At 26.2% G+C, this 23757-nt stretch overlaps 1 protein-coding gene across 1 annotated transcript in view; it reads left to right on the forward strand.

Annotated features, from left to right (window-relative positions):
* Positions 1-23757, forward strand: part of LOC111623285 (A disintegrin and metalloproteinase with thrombospondin motifs 6-like) — a 52693-nt gene that overhangs the window by 11195 nt on the left and 17741 nt on the right. Inside the window, exons 4-10 of the mRNA XM_023365805.1 lie at positions 365-540; positions 1718-1801; positions 1893-2029; positions 9063-9106; positions 9181-9286; positions 15257-15300; positions 15375-15480. Of these exons, the coding sequence (XP_023221573.1) occupies positions 365-540; positions 1718-1801; positions 1893-2029; positions 9063-9106; positions 9181-9286; positions 15257-15300; positions 15375-15480 (697 nt within the window). The remainder of the gene's footprint in view (positions 1-364; positions 541-1717; positions 1802-1892; positions 2030-9062; positions 9107-9180; positions 9287-15256; positions 15301-15374; positions 15481-23757) is intronic.

Here is a 23757-nt window from a genome sequence, read left to right on the forward strand (position 1 = left end):
AATAATTTTATAATAAATTATATAAATGAAAAAAAAGCAGAATTAATGAAATTTATTCAATTTAAGAGAGATTTTTTTTTAGTTGAAGAAAGAGATTTGCTTTAAGTAAAAATCTAAAATTCTTCATGACAATTTTGAAGAGTTTTTAAAAAGCTAAGCTTAGTCATATCTGATCTGTCAATCTTTAAAGTAGATATAAGATTATCAAATTTCAAAATGTCTGTCATCAGTACTTTTTATTATTAAATACTAAGCTTAATATTGTTATTGTTTATAACAGTATTAGATTTATAATCTTTTAACTCATTGAATATGGGATTTATGTTGTGAATAACTTCATTGTTGAATATATTTTCTTAAATAGGTGATTCGAAGGGATGTTCGAGTGAGAAGAGAATCAGGAGGAGAAGAGTAAAGAGGAGAAAAAGATCGGTGATAACGGAGAGATACGTTGAGACTTTAGTAGTAGCTGACAAGAAAGCTGTTGCTTATCACGGAGAAGAAGAGATCGAAACCTACATACTAACTATTATGAATATTGTAATTGTTGATTTTAAAATGCTTATTTCTGCTGCTACTTATCGTTTAATCTTCGCCAAGTCGAAGAGTTGCCAAGGTCGTTTCAAAATAACCGAAATAAATTATAAATATCCTTTACTTTTTCCTACATGTCTCTTTCACCCGATGCTTATCATGCATTACATGTAATGATGTATGTTTATTTGCTAATCTTGCTGGAAAATTGAGAAGATAACAAACTGTTCGGACAAGACTCCGAACATGTTTTAATTTATACAATTAGTTCTATGTTTATAATAATTTATTACGTTCAGTAACCCCCAAATGAATCATGTGCTACCGAATTGTTTGGGAATATTAATTTTTATTTTAACTAAATTCACCTTAAAAATTTTTATATTACGAATTAATCATTTATATATCTTTACAGTATTTAATGTTAGGAACATTTATAGGTGCAAAAACGCACGGTTACATCCTGTTTTTTTTTTTAACCTTTGAATATATAGTTTGAGAAAATATTTCAAAAAACTAAGTACGTAAAAATTAAATCGTTTGAGACAAAAAAAATAATAATAAAATGATAATAAAATTAGGCACTTTCAGCTTTTTTTTAGGGATTTTTACCTACCGATATAAATCTATAAGAGAAGGTAATTACCCAATTACAGTGGATCCGCCCTTATAAAAACAAAACGAAAAAAAAAAATCTTACGAAAATATTAGAGGGTATATATCAACTGTTAGCGCCACCTGTGAATAATTATAAAAACTAATTTCGTAAATAGTTATTCGTTCAACAACCTAAGAAAATATTTTACTTTTCATTAAGTAGTAACTGTGCCATTAAAATTATTCTTCTAAGAATTTTCCATAATTAAATAGAGAATTAAGAACATTTACTTACTTAGAATTGTGAATTAAAATTATTTACATTAATTATAATTATTTCGCACTTAGATATCTATTTTAATTCACTTATTTCAGAGGTTATTGTCCCAAGATTAGCATTAACAAAATGGTCAAAATAATGGCCATCTATTATACAGTAATTATTTCAAAAATACTTGTCAAAATATTAAAGAAAAAAAATTTTTTTTTATAGAATTTCGAATTAATCTTTATAATTTAATGATAAAATATTTTAAATTATCCTGTAAGCAAAAATGATAGTGATATTTGTTTCTTTGGAGGTCAGGTTGCCAAGCTGTTTCGAGATCCTAGTTTAGGAAATGCTGTCAATATCATTGTAAACAGGATTATTCTTTTGAAGGAGAAACAGGTAATTGTAATTAATTTATTAATCAATAAAGTATTTATTAAGCTGTTTAAAGTTTAAACGTAAGTATAATGTATAAACATTTTATTGGCAGCCAAATCTCTTGATATCTCATCACGCTGGACAAACGTTGAGCAGTTTCTGTAAGTGGCAAGAATCTATCAAACGTAATGAAAATGCTATACTATCTTATTCGCATAATCATCACGATAATGCTATTCTTATAACCAGGTAATATTTAATTATATTAATTATTTTTATATCTTTATACATAATAAAGTATTTCCAATAACATATTTGTTAGATATATGTCATTTTGTTTGGGGTCATACATTATGTCTTCGATACGAATTACTCTGTCACTCTTGAAAGCCTATATATAATGTTATTTTCTATTGATTATACCTTACATTAAATATATTATTAATATGTCTACCCTTTTATAAATTCTTTTAAACTGCAGTTACTTCTTATTATCATTTTTCTTGTGAATCGATGCGTCTTAAATTCAAAGCGATGCCGTAATTACGTAGTATAATGAATTTTGAATATATATATTTTTAAATTCGTGTAAGCTTTTATGGAAGTTACAATTATATTTAAATTCTATTGATTTTTATAACTCGCTGTAAGCTATATATTTGTTATGAATTACTCTGTATTAATATGATGAAGCCTACGAATATCATCGAAAAAAATCCGATTGAACACGATCACTCATACTTTTCCAAAAAAAATATTTAGATTGATTTTAATTGATTTTGATCGATCGTATATTTTTATATACATCCAAATTTTTCTTTAGAAAGATAAATTATTCTGTCATAAATATATTTGCATAATTTTTCATTACATTTTGCATTCGTTATACTTTTACTTGTTTAATTTTTATTTTATAAATGAATAGAACTTTATTGTATTTAATATTTAAGCTTTAATTCATTAATGTATTTACTTTTTAAATCGGCTGAAATAAATTATAAACTTTCATCTGGAAAGTTTACGTTTTTTCAACGCATGAAGATCTTGAGTTGAAACGTCGTTTTACAAAAATATAAAAAAATTATAAAACAAAAATTACAGAAGAATTATATAAAAATAAAGGAAATATATAAATTATAATACAGAAATTATGCAAAACATAATATAATCTATGAGTCTACAAAGAGTTAAATGTAGGTAATGGTTACTTGAGGATTCAATCAAATCATTCGTAATTTGTCATTAGTAAATTGTCTTGAAAAACGGATGTAAATCTGGTGAGCGAAACCACTACTACGTTCACAAATAGCTTTAAGAAAAGTAATTGAGTTGAGTTATATATCAATGGTAAATTATAAGGTTAAATGAACATCTAAAAAGCCATAACGAGCTCATTACAAGTAGGATTGGCGGTCGTCGGCTTGGATACATTACTCTCGTGTAATTAAGTTAATTAGAATTTCTGACTCTTTACGGACTTGTATTTTTTTCTTTTATCTTTTGCATTTCATAACTTAGCATTAACAGGGCCATTAATAAATTATCTACTGTCATTTTTCTAAAGTGAATTCATTTAGTGTGAATTTGTTACGCTTGCCAGATTTTTATCCCTATTTCAGAAGTCACTTTTTCAGAGATAAGGTTAATCAAACCGTACGCCTTTCATACATTAATTTGTAGTCTAGAAAGGAGATTTTGTCCTTATAGCATGAAAGGATTATAATAAAGTCGACTATAACAATGAAAAATATTTTTAAAGCGATTAATATTAAAGAATGATACTACTACATTCTTTATTATTTACTAGAATATCGCAGTTTATACTTTAGTATCATATAAACTACGCCAAAGAAGAATTAATTGAAATTGCTTTACAGCATTTAAATGCAGAATCTTATTATGCGAATAAAGAAATACCTGTTCTCTATTACACCCAAACAAATTTATTTTAAAAAATTAATAATTTTAGCTTAAGTACACGTATTCCAAAGAGATTTAACTTCCATTGACAAAGTATTTTATTTATAACTTCCATATCAATAGAAATAAATCTCTTAAAATTAATGGAGGTATTAAGCAGCATGTAAAATAAATTAATCAAAACCCAAATATTTTATTATAAATTTTTATTTATTTACTTTATATCATTGAAATATGAATTAATATTAATTTATTCATATTTACAGTTAAAACATCAAATGATAATTCATATAATTACTTTTCAAACAGATTGCTTGTTATACATCTTCCAAATTGACAAAAATCATTTAAAATATAATATTAGGCCTGTTTTTAAACATTTCATAAAGCTGTTTTAATATTTATTATAGTTGACAGACAATCTCATTAATATTAATAATTTAATTGAAGTCTGGTCAATGTGCTTTTTATTCTTTTAAATTTAATTACATTAATTTTTCTATTTCCGCTACTGTTATTACATGTAATCAAAATTGTTTGACACCATTCTAAATTTAGAATCTCAAATTATTAAGTTTAACTTTACATAATTCTAATCTCTTTTACATATAATAATAAAAAAAATGTTGATTTTTAAAAATAAAAAAGAAACTTTAAAATAGAAGTTATAAGCAATATAATAATTTTATTTTATTTATTAAAATAATTATGTATTTTTCTCCTTTATCATCATCATATTTTTCTAATTTACTATGAAGTTACTTATGTAATTTATGTATATTTTGAAAATTTTACTTTGAAAACTAAATACAGAACTGAACATACTCAGAAATATTTTAGTATCATAGTTAAGATAATTTAAATGCATGATTTTTAAGTATATAATTTTGTTAAAAATTTTAAAATAATTTCATGGTATGAGTATACTATTGAACTCACGCATTAAATTTAACTGTACCCATTGGCGCATTATACTATGGGCAAAAATGGCAATTGGTTTGGAGCCCCCACCAATAGGAGGCCCAAACCAATCTTTTATCATTACTGTAGAAAGAATATCGAAATTTAAATTTGGGCCATACCTAGAATCCTAGATTGCCGATGTGGCACAGCACAGAACTTGAAACCCTCCAGAGGTCATGTCAAAAACTAACGAGGATATAGGGAGATTCCCCCGAAGAAAAATGTCTGAAGTCAACACTGTACACGGGACCACTAATTTAAATTTGCCTCAGCCCCCACGAACTATAACGCGCCACCGACTGTACCTTTGATACTTGTTATGTGTTTCATTGTCATAAAATAACAATAATTTATATTATTGCTTATAACAATTTGAAAATTGTAGAAAAGTATCTTAATTCTAAACACTTTTAAAGATTATTTTAAACTTCGGACAATGTTAAAATCACATAAGTATTACAATAATAAATATTGTAATAGATAATTTGTCGATTTGGGAGGTATTCATATGGAAATATTTTTATTAAATAAATGTGGGTATATATTTATTACAAGAAATCTTACAAGCAGTAAGATATTACCGAAAAAGTCCGAAATAATATATTAATGTTGAGAATAATGCTATTTAAAAATCCAATAATATATTTAAAACAATTAAGATACATTAGAAAGAAATTGTAAATTTTTAAGTAAAAAACTGTTGCTGTTGTTTTTAAAGCAGTAAGACAACTTTCAGTACTGTAGAAATATTTACGCCTACTGTTATTTTACAGCTCAGACGAATTTCATTATTGTCAGTTTGTTCACTTAAGAAAACAGGCTGCTTAATTTAACTGGATGAACGTTGTGTGACTGTTTTACTTAACTACACGAGATGTGGGATTAAGTGGGAATGTAATTAAGTATGCTGCTCGACGTAATTCTTTGACATTTGAAAAGGTCACACGATATCATAAACTTTATCTTTTAACTTGTAAATAAAAATTTGGCTAATTAGCTTTCTCCATATCGATAAGCATCTTTGTGTATATTTTCTACTGATTTAATTAATTTCTTCCATTTCATTCTTGACGGAGGTTGAAGTTAACAAAATCTTAATTACGAATTTTTAATTTTGTTGAAACTACGATTCGTATTTTGTATATTTATCAAGATTTTAAGGATTTGTCTGCAAAATAATTCAGGAGTAACTTAGAGAAGAAATGCAATTGAAACGAGTCAGGTGTCTGTTCTAGATGACCTTCGGAAGTAGACGACAGACGAAGGTCGCCGACCTTTACCTCTGACCCGTCAGTAATGCCAAACATATCCGATGAATGTCTCGGTGATGTGTTGTCGTGAGATGTCAAGATAATATTGCAAACTGTCTCGTAACAAAAACAAAAAAGAAAGAAAAGAAAAAATAACACAACTTGGAATATGTCTGTTTGAGGTCAAGATAATTTCTACTCGATACAAAACCAACTACAAGTGTTTTTAAACCACTTGAAAGAGCTTTGCCCGACAATACTATAAATCAAGAGTGCTTCATCTTCCATAATTTTCCCACCTCATTTCGAATTTAAACAAGTTCAATAAGTGTTATCCACTCCATGTGGTACTTTCATTTTCGGTAAAACTAGCAATAATAAAGGGGAGAAAATTGTTTCTAGTATAATCTTCATTTTAAAAATCCAATATCCAGATTAACCAGTTTAGTTCTTAGAACACAAATGTGATTAAACGAATGGATAAATTACTTCAGGCTATTCGATAGAAGTTTCATTTACTAGAGATTATATTTTATAAGCTGTAAAGAAGTTATAATATAATATAAAAGAAAATTGATCGTTTTTATCATCTAATTTTCTCTCAATTTCGATTCCGCCCAACTTCAAGAGTTTAATATTTTCTGTGTTCTACGAATATCAAAAATTGAACGGAATTTTAATTATATATTGTAATTATTAGAAATATTTACAAGAATAAAATTAGACAAAAAATATATGTATTTTAATTTTTAAATTATTTTAAACATTGTTTCCTTTTTAATCATAAGAGTATTAATTATTTTCAATCTCTTACTAAAAGGCTGCTTTTCTTCTTTAGTTGTTATCTAACTAATCAAATTAAATTTATTATATTAATTAATGTCAAGTATTAAATATTCAGTAAAAAGTTTATAAATGTTCGTAAACTTTTTATTTAATCTCTTATTAAATTTTAAATACGGTTATTTAATAGTTTAACGTCCACTGTATGTTCTGTAAAATAGGACGTTTTATGATTTGGACGTTGTGCGAACATCATAGTTTATAAATACCGTACATTATGTGACCAGAAGTCCTCGATTTTCAGGGACTGTCCCCTTTTTTTGCATATTTTTAATATTTGATTGTAGAATTAATCTTTGAATAGAGCAATTTCATTAACACTTTAATATAATATTACCAATTTATAGATCAATAAATAAATAAATTTTAAATAATAACCAAAGTTTAATCAGTTTTAGACCTCATTTTCACTGATTCTCAAACGTGTCCCTGTTGGATTGTAAATGTAATGGTCAGCTTACTACATTGAATACAGTACTATAGTGTACCTGTATTGACTTATTGGTGGTAGCCAAGATACTGTACACATACAGCATTATTTAAAGTGTTTATTATATAATTATTTCTATGTCATAATTTTTTATTTATTATGTAACATTTACTTTAAATCTGGGGAAGACTAAAAACTTCTTCAAGGTTTTCGAGATGAAAACGTTAAATTTTAGGATCTGGTAGTGCAATCGCGCGGTAGGATATTATGGGGCTTAAAAAATTACGATTATATATATTGAGCTTTATAATAAATGTTCATAAACCTTTCAATTTACAAATTATAATTAAAAATGTAATTTTCGCTTTGTTTTCAAAGTATAAAATAATATATTCTGATTTGTGATTTAAGCCAAATCATAAATAAAACACTCAAAATTCTAGATTTAAACATTCCGTATCGAAAGATAAATAGCATACATGCTCATAAAAATACTTTCCTCACTTATAATAATAAAAAGTAGATTTATGGACAGCTGAAATTTCATATGCTACACCTACTAACGTTACAATGCGAGTTAAATTTTCTATGCGAAATTAATATGGATGTTAGCTTTAAATGAATCTGACGAAATTGGAAATTTCTAAAAACAGGATAATTATATATTTGGTAAAAATTTAAAATAATAAATAATTGAAAATTCAAGAATTAGGACTGAATTCTTTTTATAAACTTGATAAATTGATAAAAACTATAATTTATCTTAATACTTGTAACATGATAACTGAAGTTATATAGAAGCTCATAAGTTAATTTTAAAAAATTTTATTAAATAACTAAATGTAAAAGTTAAATGTAAAAATATAATTCAGTATGTTAAACGAGAAAAATCAAAAAGAAAACTTAAATTGGTACGAAGATTTTACTAATAAAATAATATAAATTGAAACTTAGCAGAGCGTTAATAAAAATAAACATGTCGTGATCATTAAAATGATGTATAGGATGAAATATATTTCCTTAAAACGGATCTTGATAGGTCTATTTTATAAATGATACGAGATAAGGAAAATTAGTTTTGACCTAAAGTGAACTATGACACAACTCTGTATTAATGGATTTGCTTATAGGTTGAATATGCCTTATCACTTTGCTATGACAGTTGTAGTTAATGTTTTTTATACAATAATAAAAGACTAGATGCTAAAATAGCTTTTTTTTGTTTCCTTTTTTTATATTATCCATGACAAAAATAATCAATGTAGTTATTTAATTGATCTCTTTTCATTGGTTAAATTAGAAATGCCAATGACATGTAATTCTTTTATTAAATAGCTTAATCTTCAATATTTTATTCATTTGTTTAGGGATAAAATTAAGTTACATTTCTAATAAACTTAATGCAATATTAATTAATAAGTTTTTCATTTTAATATTTAGTTTTTTAACTAAAACCATTATGTAAATCACAAAGAATTTGCTTCTAGGAAGCTTAGTTCTTAGTTTTCTTTTGTATCAAGATCTTAAATTATTATTTTGGTATCAAGTAAAGTTATGATCTGCATTACTTCATAACTAATACTAACATTAAAAAATATTTATATTTAAAAAATAAGTATAACATTAGAGTCTATTAAAATAATAGCCTGAAGAATTTCAATAATAGGTTTCAAGAGGTGATGTTAATTATAAAACTTTGGATGGCATTTTAAAAATTGAATGTAAATTTGTCAGCAAATGATTAAAAATGATTGCCTTTAGCTTAATACTAGGCACGATATTATTTAAATATAATTAACTTAATATAAAAGTGAAATAAAATGAATTTAATGTAAGTTGTTTTTAAATGCTTAAAAAATATTTTATTACTTCTTAGATACGACATATGTTTTGATAAGGACGAACCCTGCGATACTTTAGGTGAGTAAGGCGTTTTATTATCAGATCAAACAGGATCTAAGTCAATATTTATTTCCCAATTACGTCTTTTGCAGGTCTTGCTCAAGTATCTGGCATGTGCGAACGAGGAAGAAGTTGTAGCATTAACCAAGATATCGGGCTGACTTCTGGTTTCACTATCGCTCACGAGTTAGGGCATAAGTAAGTATCATTCATAACTTATCTCACTAAACTATCCAGTTCTCTATTTGTATTCAGTGTTAATGACTGAATATTATTAAGAGGAGTTAACTTTCAGGTTCTATAGCCTACTTAAATGTTTAATGTTTGTATATGATAAGGAAATAACATTTAATTTACAATTTTTATTTGGATTTTTAAGCAGGAAATAGTTTCTGTTTAAAAATAATTATTTTATTTTATGGCCTGCAACAATTTTATAATTATATAGACATTTCTTTGTTAATTTGATATTTCCATTTTAGAAATTACATTATTTATATTTTAATACATTTAAAAAAAATTAAATTAATGAATTATGTTAATAGAATTTTTAAAATAGAATTTAAGCAATGGTATACACAAGTATAGCCTCACATAATCTCACATATTCTGCTAACTAAAACAATTGAAATAATGTGTAAACATATTTAAATTTTGAAAATATGTGTAAAATATTTTGGAAAAAAAAAAATATATATATGAAAAATATAAAATATATATTAAATACAATTTGAATATTCGAGTAAATTAATGGATGAAATAATAGTTTTATCGTATAATATTTCACAAGACAAATAAGACTATAAAACTAAATTACAGCTTTACTTCAATGTTTATACTCCTTAAGAAAGAAAAAGAAATAAAATTTACACAATTTAGGCAGATGGCTTATCTGTGTAATCTGTTTATCTGTGTAGTCTGCAATCACTTTCATGCCCTAATGGCAACAAAGAGCAAGAACGTGTGTCCTTGTCCGACAAACATAGTCATGCCTTCACTTTAATCATATCGTNTTATTTATTTACTTTATATCATTGAAATATGAATTAATATTAATTTATTCATATTTACAGTTAAAACATCAAGTGATAATTCATATAATTACTTTTCAAACAGATTGCTTGTTATACATCTTCCAAATTGACAAAAATCATTTAAAATATAATATTAGGCCTGTTTTTAAACATTTCATAAAGCTGTTTTAATATTTATTATAGTTGACAGACAATCTCATTAATATTAATAATTTAATTGAAGTCTGGTCAATGTGCTTTTTATTCTTTTAAATTTAATTACATTAATTTTTCTATTTCCGCTACTGTTATTACATGTAATCAAAATTGTTTGACACCATTCTAAATTTAGAATCTCAAATTATTAAGTTTAACTTTACATAATTCTAATCTCTTTTACATATAATAATAAAAAAAATGTTGATTTTTAAAAATAAAAAAGAAACTTTAAAATAGAAGTTATAAGCAATATAATAATTTTATTTTATTTATTAAAATAATTATGTATTTTTCTCCTTTATCACCATCATATTTTTCTAATTTACTATGAAGTTACTTATGTAATTTATGTATATTTTGAAAATTTTACTTTGAAAACTAAATACAGAACTGAACATACTCAGAAATATTTTAGTATCATAGTTAAGATAATTTAAATGCATGATTTTTAAGTATATAATTTTGTTAAAAATTTTAAAATAATTTCATGGTATGAGTATACTATTGAACTCACGAATTAAATTTAACTGTACCCATTGGCGCATTATACTATGGGCAAAAGTGGCAATTGGTTTGGAGCCCCCACCAATAGGAGGCCCAAACCAATCTTTTATCATTACTGTAGAAAGAATATCGAAATTTAAATTTGGGCCATACCTAGAATCCTAGATTGCCGATGTGGCACAGCACAGAACTTGAAACCCTCCAGAGGTCATGTCAAAAACTAACGAGGATATAGGGAGATTCCCCCGAAGAAAAATGTCTGAAGTCAACACTGTACACGGGACCACTAATTTAAATTTGCCTCAGCCCCCACGAACTATAACGCGCCACCGACTGTACCTTTGATACTTGTTATGTGTTTCATTGTCATAAAATAACAATAATTTATATTATTGCTTATAACAATTTGAAAATTGTAGAAAAGTATCTTAATTCTAAACACTTTTAAAGATTATTTTAAACTTCGGACAATGTTAAAATCACATAAGTATTACAATAATAAATATTGTAATAGATAATTTGTCGATTTGGGAGGTATTCATATGGAAATATTTTTATTAAATAAATGTGGGTATATATTTATTACAAGAAATCTTACAAGCAGTAAGATATTACCGAAAAAGTCCGAAATAATATATTAATGTTGAGAATAATGCTATTTAAAAATCCAATAATATATTTAAAACAATTAAGATACATTAGAAAGAAATTGTAAATTTTTAAGTAAAAAACTGTTGCTGTTGTTTTTAAAGCAGTAAGACAACTTTCAGTACTGTAGAAATATTTACGCCTACTGTTATTTTACAGCTCAGACGAATTTCATTATTGTCAGTTTGTTCACTTAAGAAAACAGGCTGCTTAATTTAACTGGATGAACGTTGTGTGACTGTTTTACTTAACTACACGAGATGTGGGATTAAGTGGGAATGTAATTAAGTATGCTGCTCGACGTAATTCTTTGACATTTGAAAAGGTCACACGATATCATAAACTTTATCTTTTAACTTGTAAATAAAAATTTGGCTAATTAGCTTTCTCCATATCGATAAGCATCTTTGTGTATATTTTCTACTGATTTAATTAATTTCTTCCATTTCATTCTTGACGGAGGTTGAAGTTAACAAAATCTTAATTACGAATTTTTAATTTTGTTGAAACTACGATTCGTATTTTGTATATTTATCAAGATTTTAAGGATTTGTCTGCAAAATAATTCAGGAGTAACTTAGAGAAGAAATGCAATTGAAACGAGTCAGGTGTCTGTTCTAGATGACCTTCGGAAGTAGACGACAGACGAAGGTCGCCGACCTTTACCTCTGACCCGTCAGTAATGCCAAACATATCCGATGAATGTCTCGGTGATGTGTTGTCGTGAGATGTCAAGATAATATTGCAAACTGTCTCGTAACAAAAACAAAAAAGAAAGAAAAGAAAAAATAACACAACTTGGAATATGTCTGTTTGAGGTCAAGATAATTTCTACTCGATACAAAACCAACTACAAGTGTTTTTAAACCACTTGAAAGAGCTTTGCCCGACAATACTATAAATCAAGAGTGCTTCATCTTCCATAATTTTCCCACCTCATTTCGAATTTAAACAAGTTCAATAAGTGTTATCCACTCCATGTGGTACTTTCATTTTCGGTAAAACTAGCAATAATAAAGGGGAGAAAATTGTTTCTAGTATAATCTTCATTTTAAAAATCCAATATCCAGATTAACCAGTTTAGTTCTTAGAACACAAATGTGATTAAACGAATGGATAAATTACTTCAGGCTATTCGATAGAAGTTTCATTTACTAGAGATTATATTTTATAAGCTGTAAAGAAGTTATAATATAATATAAAAGAAAATTGATCGTTTTTATCATCTAATTTTCTCTCAATTTCGATTCCGCCCAACTTCAAGAGTTTAATATTTTCTGTGTTCTACGAATATCAAAAATTGAACGGAATTTTAATTATATATTGTAATTATTAGAAATATTTACAAGAATAAAATTAGACAAAAAATATATGTATTTTAATTTTTAAATTATTTTAAACATTGTTTCCTTTTTAATCATAAGAGTATTAATTATTTTCAATCTCTTACTAAAAGGCTGCTTTTCTTCTTTAGTTGTTATCTAACTAATCAAATTAAATTTATTATATTAATTAATGTCAAGTATTAAATATTCAGTAAAAAGTTTATAAATGTTCGTAAACTTTTTATTTAATCTCTTATTAAATTTTAAATACGGTTATTTAATAGTTTAACGTCCACTGTATGTTCTGTAAAATAGGACGTTTTATGATTTGGACGTTGTGCGAACATCATAGTTTATAAATACCGTACATTATGTGACCAGAAGTCCTCGATTTTCAGGGACTGTCCCCTTTTTTTGCATATTTTTAATATTTGATTGTAGAATTAATCTTTGAATAGAGCAATTTCATTAACACTTTAATATAATATTACCAATTTATAGATCAATAAATAAATAAATTTTAAATAATAACCAAAGTTTAATCAGTTTTAGACCTCATTTTCACTGATTCTCAAACGTGTCCCTGTTGGATTGTAAATGTAATGGTCAGCTTACTACATTGAATACAGTACTATAGTGTACCTGTATTGACTTATTGGTGGTAGCCAAGATACTGTACACATACAGCATTATTTAAAGTGTTTATTATATAATTATTTCTATGTCATAATTTTTTATTTATTATGTAACATTTACTTTAAATCTGGGGAAGACTAAAAACTTCTTCAAGGTTTTCGAGATGAAAACGTTAAATTTTAGGATCTGGTAGTGCAATCGCGCGGTAGGATATTATGGGGCTTAAAAAATTACGATTATATATATTGAACTTTATAATAAATGTTCATAAACCTTTCAATTTACAAATTATAATTAAAAATGTAATTTTCGCTTTGTTTTCAAAGTATAAAATAATATATTCTGATTTGTGATTTAAGCCAAATCATAAATAAAACACTCAAAATTCTAGATTTAAACATTCCGTATCGAAAGATAAATAGCATACATGCTCATAAAAATACTTTCCTCACTTATAATAATAAAAATAGATTTATGGACAGCTGAAATTTCATATGCTACACCTACTAACGTTATAATGCGAGTTAAATTTTCTATGCGAAATTAATATGGATGTTAGCTTTAAATGAATCTGACGAAATTGGAAATTTTTAAAAACAGGATAATTATATATTTGGTAAAAATTTAAAATAATAAATAATTGAAAATTCAAGAATTAGGACTGAATTCTTTTTATAAACTTGATAAATTGATAAAAACTATAATTTATCTTAATACTTGTAACATGATAACTGAAGTTATATAGAAGCTCATAAGTTAATTTTAAAAAATTTTATTAAATAACTAAATGTAAAAGTTAAATGTAAAAATATAATTCAATATGTTAAACGAGAAAAATCAAAAAGAAAACTTAAATTGGTACGAAGATTTTACTAATAAAATAATATAAATTGAAACTTAGCAGAGCGTTAATAAAAATAAACATGTCGTGATCATTAAAATGATGTATAGGATGAAATATATTTCCTTAAAACGGATCTTGATAGGTCTATTTTATAAATGATACGAGATAAGGAAAATTAGTTTTGACCTAAAGTGAACTATGACACAACTCTGTATTAATGGATTTGCTTATAGGTTGAATATGCCTTATCACTTTGCTATGACAGTTGTAGTTAATGTTTTTTATACAATAATAAAAGACTAGATGCTAAAATAGCTTTTTTTTGTTTCCTTTTTTTATATTATCCATGACAAAAATAATCAATGTAGTTATTTAATTGATCTCTTTTCATTGGTTAAATTAGAAATGCCAATGACATGTAATTCTTTTATTAAATAGCTTAATCTTCAATATTTTATTCATTTGTTTAGGGATAAAATTAAGTTACATTTCTAATAAACTTAATGCAATATTAATTAATAAGTTTTTCATTTTAATATTTAGTTTTTTAACTAAAACCATTATGTAAATCACAAAGAATTTGCTTCTAGGAAGCTTAGTTCTTAGTTTTCTTTTGTATCAAGATCTTAAATTATTATTTTGGTATCAAGTAAAGTTATGATCTGCATTACTTCATAACTAATACTAACATTAAAAAATATTTATATTTAAAAAATAAGTATAACATTAGAGTCTATTAAAATAATAGCCTGAAGAATTTCAATAATAGGTTTCAAGAGGTGATGTTAATTATAAAACTTTGGATGGCATTTTAAAAATTGAATGTAAATTTGTCAGCAAATGATTAAAAATGATTGCCTTTAGCTTAATACTAGGCACAATATTATTTAAATATAATTAACTTAATATAAAAGTGAAATAAAATGAATTTAATGTAAGTTGTTTTTAAATGCTTAAAAAATATTTTATTACTTCTTAGATACGACATATGTTTTGATAAGGACGAACCCTGCGATACTTTAGGTGAGTAAGGCGTTTTATTATCAGATCAAACAGGATCTAAGTCAATATTTATTTCCCAATTACGTCTTTTGCAGGTCTTGCTCAAGTATCTGGCATGTGCGAACGAGGAAGAAGTTGTAGCATTAACCAAGATATCGGGCTGACTTCTGGTTTCACTATCGCTCACGAGTTAGGGCATAAGTAAGTATCATTCATAACTTATCTCACTAAACTATCCAGTTCTCTATTTGTATTCAGTGTTAATGACTGAATATTATTAAGAGGAGTTAACTTTCAGGTTCTATAGCCTACTTAAATGTTTAATGTTTGTATATGATAAGGAAATAACATTTAATTTACAATTTTTATTTGGATTTTTAAGCAGGAAATAGTTTCTGTTTAAAAATAATTATTTTATTTTATGGCCTGCAACAATTTTATAATTATATAGACATTTCTTTGTTAATTTGATATTTCCATTTTAGAAATTACATTATTTATATTTTAATACATTTAAAAAAAATTAAATTAATGAATTATGTTAATAGAATTTTTAAAATAGAATTTAAGCAATGGTATACACAAGTATAGCCTCTTTTAATATTTGATTGTTGCATTCAAAGATTCATTCTACAANTGAAAATATGTGTAAAATATTTTGGAAAAAAAAAAATATATATATGAAAAATATAAAATATATATTAAATACAATTTGAATATTCGAGTAAATTAATGGATGAAATAATAGTTTTATCGTATAATATTTCACAAGACAAATAAGACTATAAAACTAAATTACAGCTTTACTTCAATGTTTATACTCCTTAAGAAAGAAAAAGAAATAAAATTTACACAATTTAGGCAGATGGCTTATCTGTGTAATCTGTTTATCTGTGTAGTCTGCAATCACTTTCATGCCCTAATGGCAACAAAGAGCAAGAACGTGTGTCCTTGTCCGACAAACATAGTCATGCCTTCACTTTAATCATATCGTTGTCATCAAACGTCGTGCTGTGAATTACATTCTTTCCGAGAAAAAAAATATTTAAAACGATTCCTTCAATTGGCTAAATTATGGTTATGTTTTGAGAGCATGAAAAGTTTATTTTGATGGATGATGTGCCGAGAGAAGTAATCGATCAATTTTAACACTGAAATTATCAACATTTTGAGAAAATTTAAGAAACATTTCTGAGTGGAATTGACGGAAGACCATTATAAATTTTATTTGATCGCGCATTATACATCAAGCAATCCTAAAATTACTCAAATTTCATTTCTTTGGTGCAATAAACCATGTATTCATTGCAAAGTTTAACAATAATGATTAAAGATGAAAGTATAACTGGTGTTTTAAAATAAGGACTCGAATCCCTAAGATCATTTATACTCTATATATAAAATATTTAGAGTACACAGATATGACATTTAGTTACATATTCATAATTTTTAAATTTCTTCACAAATTTTCACTAATAAGAGAAAAATAGTTAACTTCTGGCTATATCTCATATTTACTCTGTCTTATGTTTAAATTAATTTTATTAGTTCAAAAATATAAATAAATAAGTACAAAGTAGAATAATTCGTAGACCTATATTCTACTAAACACTATCAAATCTCCATTTCTTCACATTCTAATATGATACAATTTAAATGCAAGAGTAATTTAAATCTTACAATTGTTAATGTTAATTTATTTTTTAAATTATTTAATTATGTACATGTACAATATTTAACAATGTAATTATATTTGTGTTTTTGATCAGATTGATAATTTCCAATTGGTTTTATTTTCATTGTTAATCTCTAAATTAGAAAATTTTATTTCTTGAATGCAGTTTGTTTGATTTTCATTATGACTAACAAATTCTGTTTACAGAATATAGAAATTATTTACAGTTATAAGTCAAATTTATTTGAAATGTACTAAATGTATTCTAAATAGAGAATCATAAATTAAATAAAAATAAGTAAAAAAAAAATGCTCTGACAACAGGACATTTCAAATATGTAAACTACTTAAAAATCTTTAAAGTAAACTTGACCTATATTTAACCGGATTTTATAGAATATTCAGCCTGTTTAGAACATTATACGAATCTAGAATTATGATTTGAAGTATTAATGAACTGGTACATTCTTAAAAATAAGTTTAATTAGATGAAGGAGAAGAAAAATTCAGTGAAAGAGTAGGCTATTCGTTTATGAGAAAGACTCAGCCAAGTTTGATTATGATTATTTAAATAGTTTATATATATATATATATATGTAAACTATTTAAATGATCAAACGTATATATATTCATACATTTGGGTGTATATGTGTTTGATGCAGATGATATCATTTCATCGTTGCGGCATTATTTCTAGTCAACCTTAGCTGCAGTTATGATGAAATCGAAGAATGGGATGCTTGTGATTTATTTAGTTAAAATATGTTTCTTGTTTTACATTCCGGGGGAAAGTAAGTTTTATCGTATTGAATTGTCATCGTGAAAAATAAGAAATTATTTACTTCATAAATACAAAATGAAAATCCAACAAATTATTAAACGAAAAATGCATCATTCGGCATCGGATTTATCTGCTAACTCACTATAGGATCTTGGATATATATTTAAATGATTATTGTATAGCGAATAGACGAGTGTTTCTATTTGATGATCTATTTGTTAACGTGAAGAGAGATACTTTTTTGATCTTAGGCAATCGGCTTATTGAACTTTCCTCTTTTTTATTTAAAAGTTTTATTCTCACTTGTTTGGCTTACCAGATCTACCAAGTTTGAGCAAAATCTCGAAAAAGAGGTGTTGGTTAAGTGGTCGATCGATGTCCTTGTCTTGTTGGAATTATTCGTGAAAAGTGTTTGATGTTGATGAATATTTGGTCTATTAGTCTAGATGCATTACTTATGGGCTTGATTAATTTCTTCTGAAAAAATTTCTTTGTAGTTTTTGTTAATCGATGAAAATTAAAAAATTTTATATGAATCTGGCAAAAAGAATATCGTAAGGTCTGGTTATGCCTTATAATAGTCTTTTTTTTCAATGCGATAGTAAAAAAGCATTTTGGACTCAGAAACCCACTCTGGTATAATGATAATAAGTTTAATCCAAGCAGTTGTTTTCGGCTTTTTAAAAATCTATTGCTTATTATTTATGTTAACCCTTCTCATAAACAGTTTCTTGGTTTGTTTTCTATAATTTTCGTTACTTGGTCTCCTATGTTTGACGGCGTAATCGCTATAGACGATTTTAATGTTTTTATCAGTAAAGAATTTGATTCTAATTCGAATATAGTCACCAAATATCTTAGATGAGAGACGATCGAGACACCCGAAAATTGACAATGTTAGTAAAATATTTTATAGTGGTTAATTGGACATGATCTCATTTTTCTTAATGGGTGTACTATATTAGACTATTCTGGTGAATTAACTTCTCTTTAGAGTGTGGATTGTTCGATTATAAATTGTGATTGTTTTTTAAAATTTGTTATTAAGTCGCGTGTTTAATTAAATATTGAGTCTTTTCGGTCATCGGATCATTTTTAAACTAAACCTGCATTTAGCTTGTTTTTATTGAGCCTTCTGGTTGGGACTTTTTGCTTCTAAAGTTCGTTATGTTTGAAGTGAGTCAAAATTGTCGCTTTTGTCATGGTTATTAGAACATTGTTTTAAAAAAAAATTTCCATGTTAAATCTGTAAATTATTTTTATAATTTTATAATCTTTGATTTATCTGATAAAGGCAAAAAAACGCGAAAATTCTTGGATACTTTTGCTGGAGCATTGATTAACGTTAGAGATTCTAGAATATTTTGGCTCCATGTTAGTTAGTTCCACAATAAAAATATTGTTTTTAAACTTTTAACCTGTTATAACTATTTTAAAAAACCATTTAGTTTGAACACAACGATGTTATTTTCAGATTGGTCTGAATCCTCCTGGGAGGCACCTTCCTTGGCAAATCGCCCATGTGTTGCGGTACTGCATCACACAAAATCAATATTGATTGTGTTGAAACGATTTAGGAAAAATACAATTTTATTGTTAGTAATCGCTAATTGTATCAATTCTTCCTCCTACACATTTTCTGGAAAGAAGTATTCAATAATGACAATAATAATCACCATTTGTTTATGAGCAAAAGTTTATGTTTATTAGAAATGTATTTAATTTTTGAACTTTTAACTCCAGATCTTCCTTTCTACTTTCCTTGCTTTTTAGGTGAAAAGTTATTTATTATTATTATATCTTACTATTATTTTAATATAATAATAACGAATTTTATTTAATATAGATACAGTACATTTGTTAGATAAATTTATGCGTTAAGGATTAGTTGAGTATTTGTCTTTTATTTGACATGTTTAATTGTTCGGAAAAAATAACTAAGCATGAAAACTTGTTTGTTTTGAGGACTTGAAGAAGTCGCTGTCAATTTTATTGAAGTACAACCACTTACTTATGCAAATTCAAAGAGCACTCATTTTGATAAAAAATTTTCAAAATATGTCAACTGTTTCAGATAAAATCGTAAAAAAATTATATTGATTAGCTAATTGACTGTTTTTTAATCAATATGTAATAACATTCTGCAATTTTCTGCAACATTCTGCAATTTGTATCCGTTTAAATATTTGGAATTTAAGCAGAGATCATCATCCTTTAAATTAAAGATACTGAGATTTGTTAGAAAATAATACAGGTTTTTCTTTTCTCATTTATAATTGTTTTAAAAGATCAATAATTTCTCATTGTTACTTGATTTTTCTGCTAACAAAACATTTTAAACATAGACTATTTTTCAAATCTGTGGCTTTACCCACTAAAATGTGAGACCCTGTAAAATTTCGTAGTCTTTTTAGATCTCTATCGCAACTAACTCGTATGACTAACTTCTTTGTAATGACACGTCCTTATTTCTCTCTGACGCGAATTGTGTTTCGAAGAATAGAAAAGATGATAATTGGAAGAAATAAGACTCGAACTATAATATGGATGAGGCAGGACAGTCTCTCGAATGGGTAAATAATTAATTCGGACGTCTACAGTATGTAGAAACTCTTAATCTAAAAAAGTATTTTAAGATGATTTGTATCCATAAAGATGTGGCAAAAATACATCATCGCAACAGTGCGAAAGCTCTAAATAAGTTTACGAATTTCCTATAAGTCTGCGTTATTTTTATAACACCTGTATATTACATATATATAAATTACTTATTTTACGCAAACGAACCATTCAAAGCTTAATTGTTAGGAGCATATTGAACAATACATTATTATAGAGAAGGAATCTCAAACTCAAATGCATCAAAGGGCCAGTCAAATACGTGTATATCAGACACAGGCCGTACTTAATATTATTCGGTAAACCAAAACATACTGTAATTAAAAAAAGCTCTAACAAAGGCCTTTTGTTGCCAGGCCTTCACGACTTACGTAAACAGTTAGACATTTGAAGTTTTAGTTTTAATCCTCGCAAGATGTTAGAAACATTGATTTTTAGAAAGAAAATCTTCAAGGCCGCGGGTTGGATATGAAGCCTTAACGGGCTATTTACGGCCCGGGGACCGCCATTTTGCGACTCCTGCTATAGATTAAAATAAGACGTTTCAATGTGCACGTCGATTTACTACATTTTGCTATTTAAAAGTGGCATCTTGATGACTAAATTTAGAGCCTATTTGAAATCTAAATGATGATATCCATATTTAGATCTTGCCATTTGTCTGCACGTATTCGGCTTTTCCCTGGATCCAGGATCGTTGGTTTGAAGTGTTTATCTAAAAAGCGGCTTTCGTTATTAATGACCGAAAAACGAGCTGGTTGGCAGACAACTTACTTTTTCAAAATTAAGTTACTTTCTGCACTTATCTCTGACTTGTTAAATGTGAAGAAATATTATTATTATTATCGCCATGTCCAACTCTTGCGTAATTCATCTAAGGCTAAGATTTTACTTATTCAGTTAACATACAAAGATAGGTTTTTTAAAAAATACTTTTTTTCACTATTATAATCTGCAATGTTTATTTATATCTTAGAAGAGATTCTTTACCCTATTAAGATTTTTGAATTATTAATTTAAGAAATAATTTAATGCAGACACTTTAATTATATACGCTACATAAAGAATAATTGTTCCAATATGTATAACAACTATCCTATTGTTTCGGATAAGCTAGATTGAGTTTCAGTAACTGAAAATCGACGTGCTGATTAAAACTTTATTTTATAGCGTGTGTAGTCTAAATAATATTCGTTTCGGTTATTAATATTAATTTATTTATTAATTAAATTAAATTTTATTGTTATAAATTGATATATTTAAGGTGTTTTTATTACTGTGACAATTTTAAAATTAGTATGTAATTTAAAACTGAGTTACAGGGCTCTCCATAAATTACGTAACTGGGATATAGGCGGATAGGTATGCGCGTAATTGTTAAGATGCGTTAAATGGGGGTGTGTTTACAAAAAGTTACGTAATATTAGGATCTTTAAATTGACTGGTATTGTTCTCAGATTTGGCTTAAACTGTAGGGGGTTGATTAAGTTTATGCGTTAAGAAATTTTGGGAGTGAATACATACAATAGCGTGCAATGTAGCATTATGCATAGGGGTGGTTGGTGGTTGAAGAATTGCGTAATTTATGGGCTATTCCATATTTCTGTGTTATATAATCATACCTATTGATGAAAAATTGCACTATATTGCAGCAATTTTGCAATGTAGTGTAGGTTGACTACTGTGCATTGCTCTACATGAAATTTTGAGAGAGAACTATTTTTATACATATAAAGTATGATATGTAGTGTACCAATCGCTGGTAAACTTCACAATCTTGTGATAGTTATGAGAACGCTATATATTAATTTTAGTACCGTGAGTTGTCATGTTTTGGTCCAGTTTGAAGTGATTTTTCTTAAAGAATTCGCAAGTTTTCTTTAATAGTTACACCATGACGTCATTTCTCACGTCATTGTAGATACAATAGATACACAGTTTGCCCGTAATGAGAATTTGATAAATTGATTATTGTTGTTATTATTTATTCAGGCCTACCTAATATATATATTTCTCTGTTATAAAGTAACAGAGAAATATATATAATATTAATATACCTTAAAACAAAAAAAAAAGTCCATTTAGCGTTCAGTCATAATAAGTAATTGAGATGAGGACCAGGTTATAATGAGCCATTTATATTGTTATAAAATTAATAGGGAAATGCATAAACATAATATAGTTATTTTTAGATAAATTTTTCCTTTTGATCTTTCATGTTTATGCTCCTAAAAAAGAAATTTTCTATGAATTAGTTTCACAACTTTGTTAATTTTTCTACAGTTCTGAAGTAAACAATTTTGTTTAATTATTCATTAAATTCAGAATTAAATAGGATGTAAATTTACATAAAATAACAAATTAAACTAAAATTATACTTTAATTTAAAAATGTATAAAATTAATTCAGGCAAGAACAATTAAAAAAAATCATATTAACTAGAAAAATAATAAAGATTAATTCCTTACTATTTTTAGAAGACGAGAGAATTATAAATTTTATATTACCTAAATACAAAATTTAATTTTTTTTATTCTTTGTAAATTGTATTTTAAAAGTTTAATTAATTAATTAATTATAATAGATTCTGTATATCGTAGTATAAATAAGGAGAATGAAATTTTAAGTTTTAATTACTCAATTTGGCATAACCATTTGTTTATTTGCAAAATATTGATATTTTTCACTGATTTAATATGTTCTTTCTATATAGTAGGAGTTATTTAAGGAACTAAACAATAAGAGAGAGTAAGTTTTAATTTTTTTTTTTTCTCGCGAATTCTAAGAGAGACTTCTTGAGAACAATAATATAGTGTGCCATGCTGTAATGCATAAAGCTAATATTGTCTTCACTACAGGGAATAAATTATGTAAAAATTATTTAATTATTTGGCATAAATTCAAAAGATATGGATACTTTTTCTTCCAGGTTAAGTAACTGTAGTTTGAATCATCGTTTAAATGAATATTTTATATATACACTGTAATTTAAAATTTGTTTATAATTATTTTGTTTTTATTGTTATGAGTAATTTTATATAAATTGTACGATTTAATTTCTATTAAACAATAAGTATAAAATTTAGAATAAAATTTTTAATCGTAATAATAAATTTGTTGATGACGTTAATCAACATAATGATAGTAAAAATACAGTAGAGCGTCGATTTTCCGAATCAATTGGGGACTGGGGTTGTTCGTATAACTGATATTTCGGATAACCGATTTATGTACGAAAAAATAGTTTAACGTATCCAATGTCGAAATTTTTCTTCGTTGCGTGTCGCTTCGCGTTGAATTTTCGTCGATGTTAAGCCTGACAAAGACTATTGTATCGTTAAAAATTATTTTTTTATTTTGTACAAACAAAATAAATATATTGAAAAATATAAAAACAATAAAA

The sequence above is a fragment of the Centruroides sculpturatus genome, unplaced genomic scaffold, assembly GCF_000671375.1.
Source record: "Centruroides sculpturatus isolate CEXI.00-Female unplaced genomic scaffold, Cexi_2.0 scaffold123, whole genome shotgun sequence".
NCBI lineage: Eukaryota > Metazoa > Arthropoda > Arachnida > Scorpiones > Buthidae > Centruroides > Centruroides sculpturatus.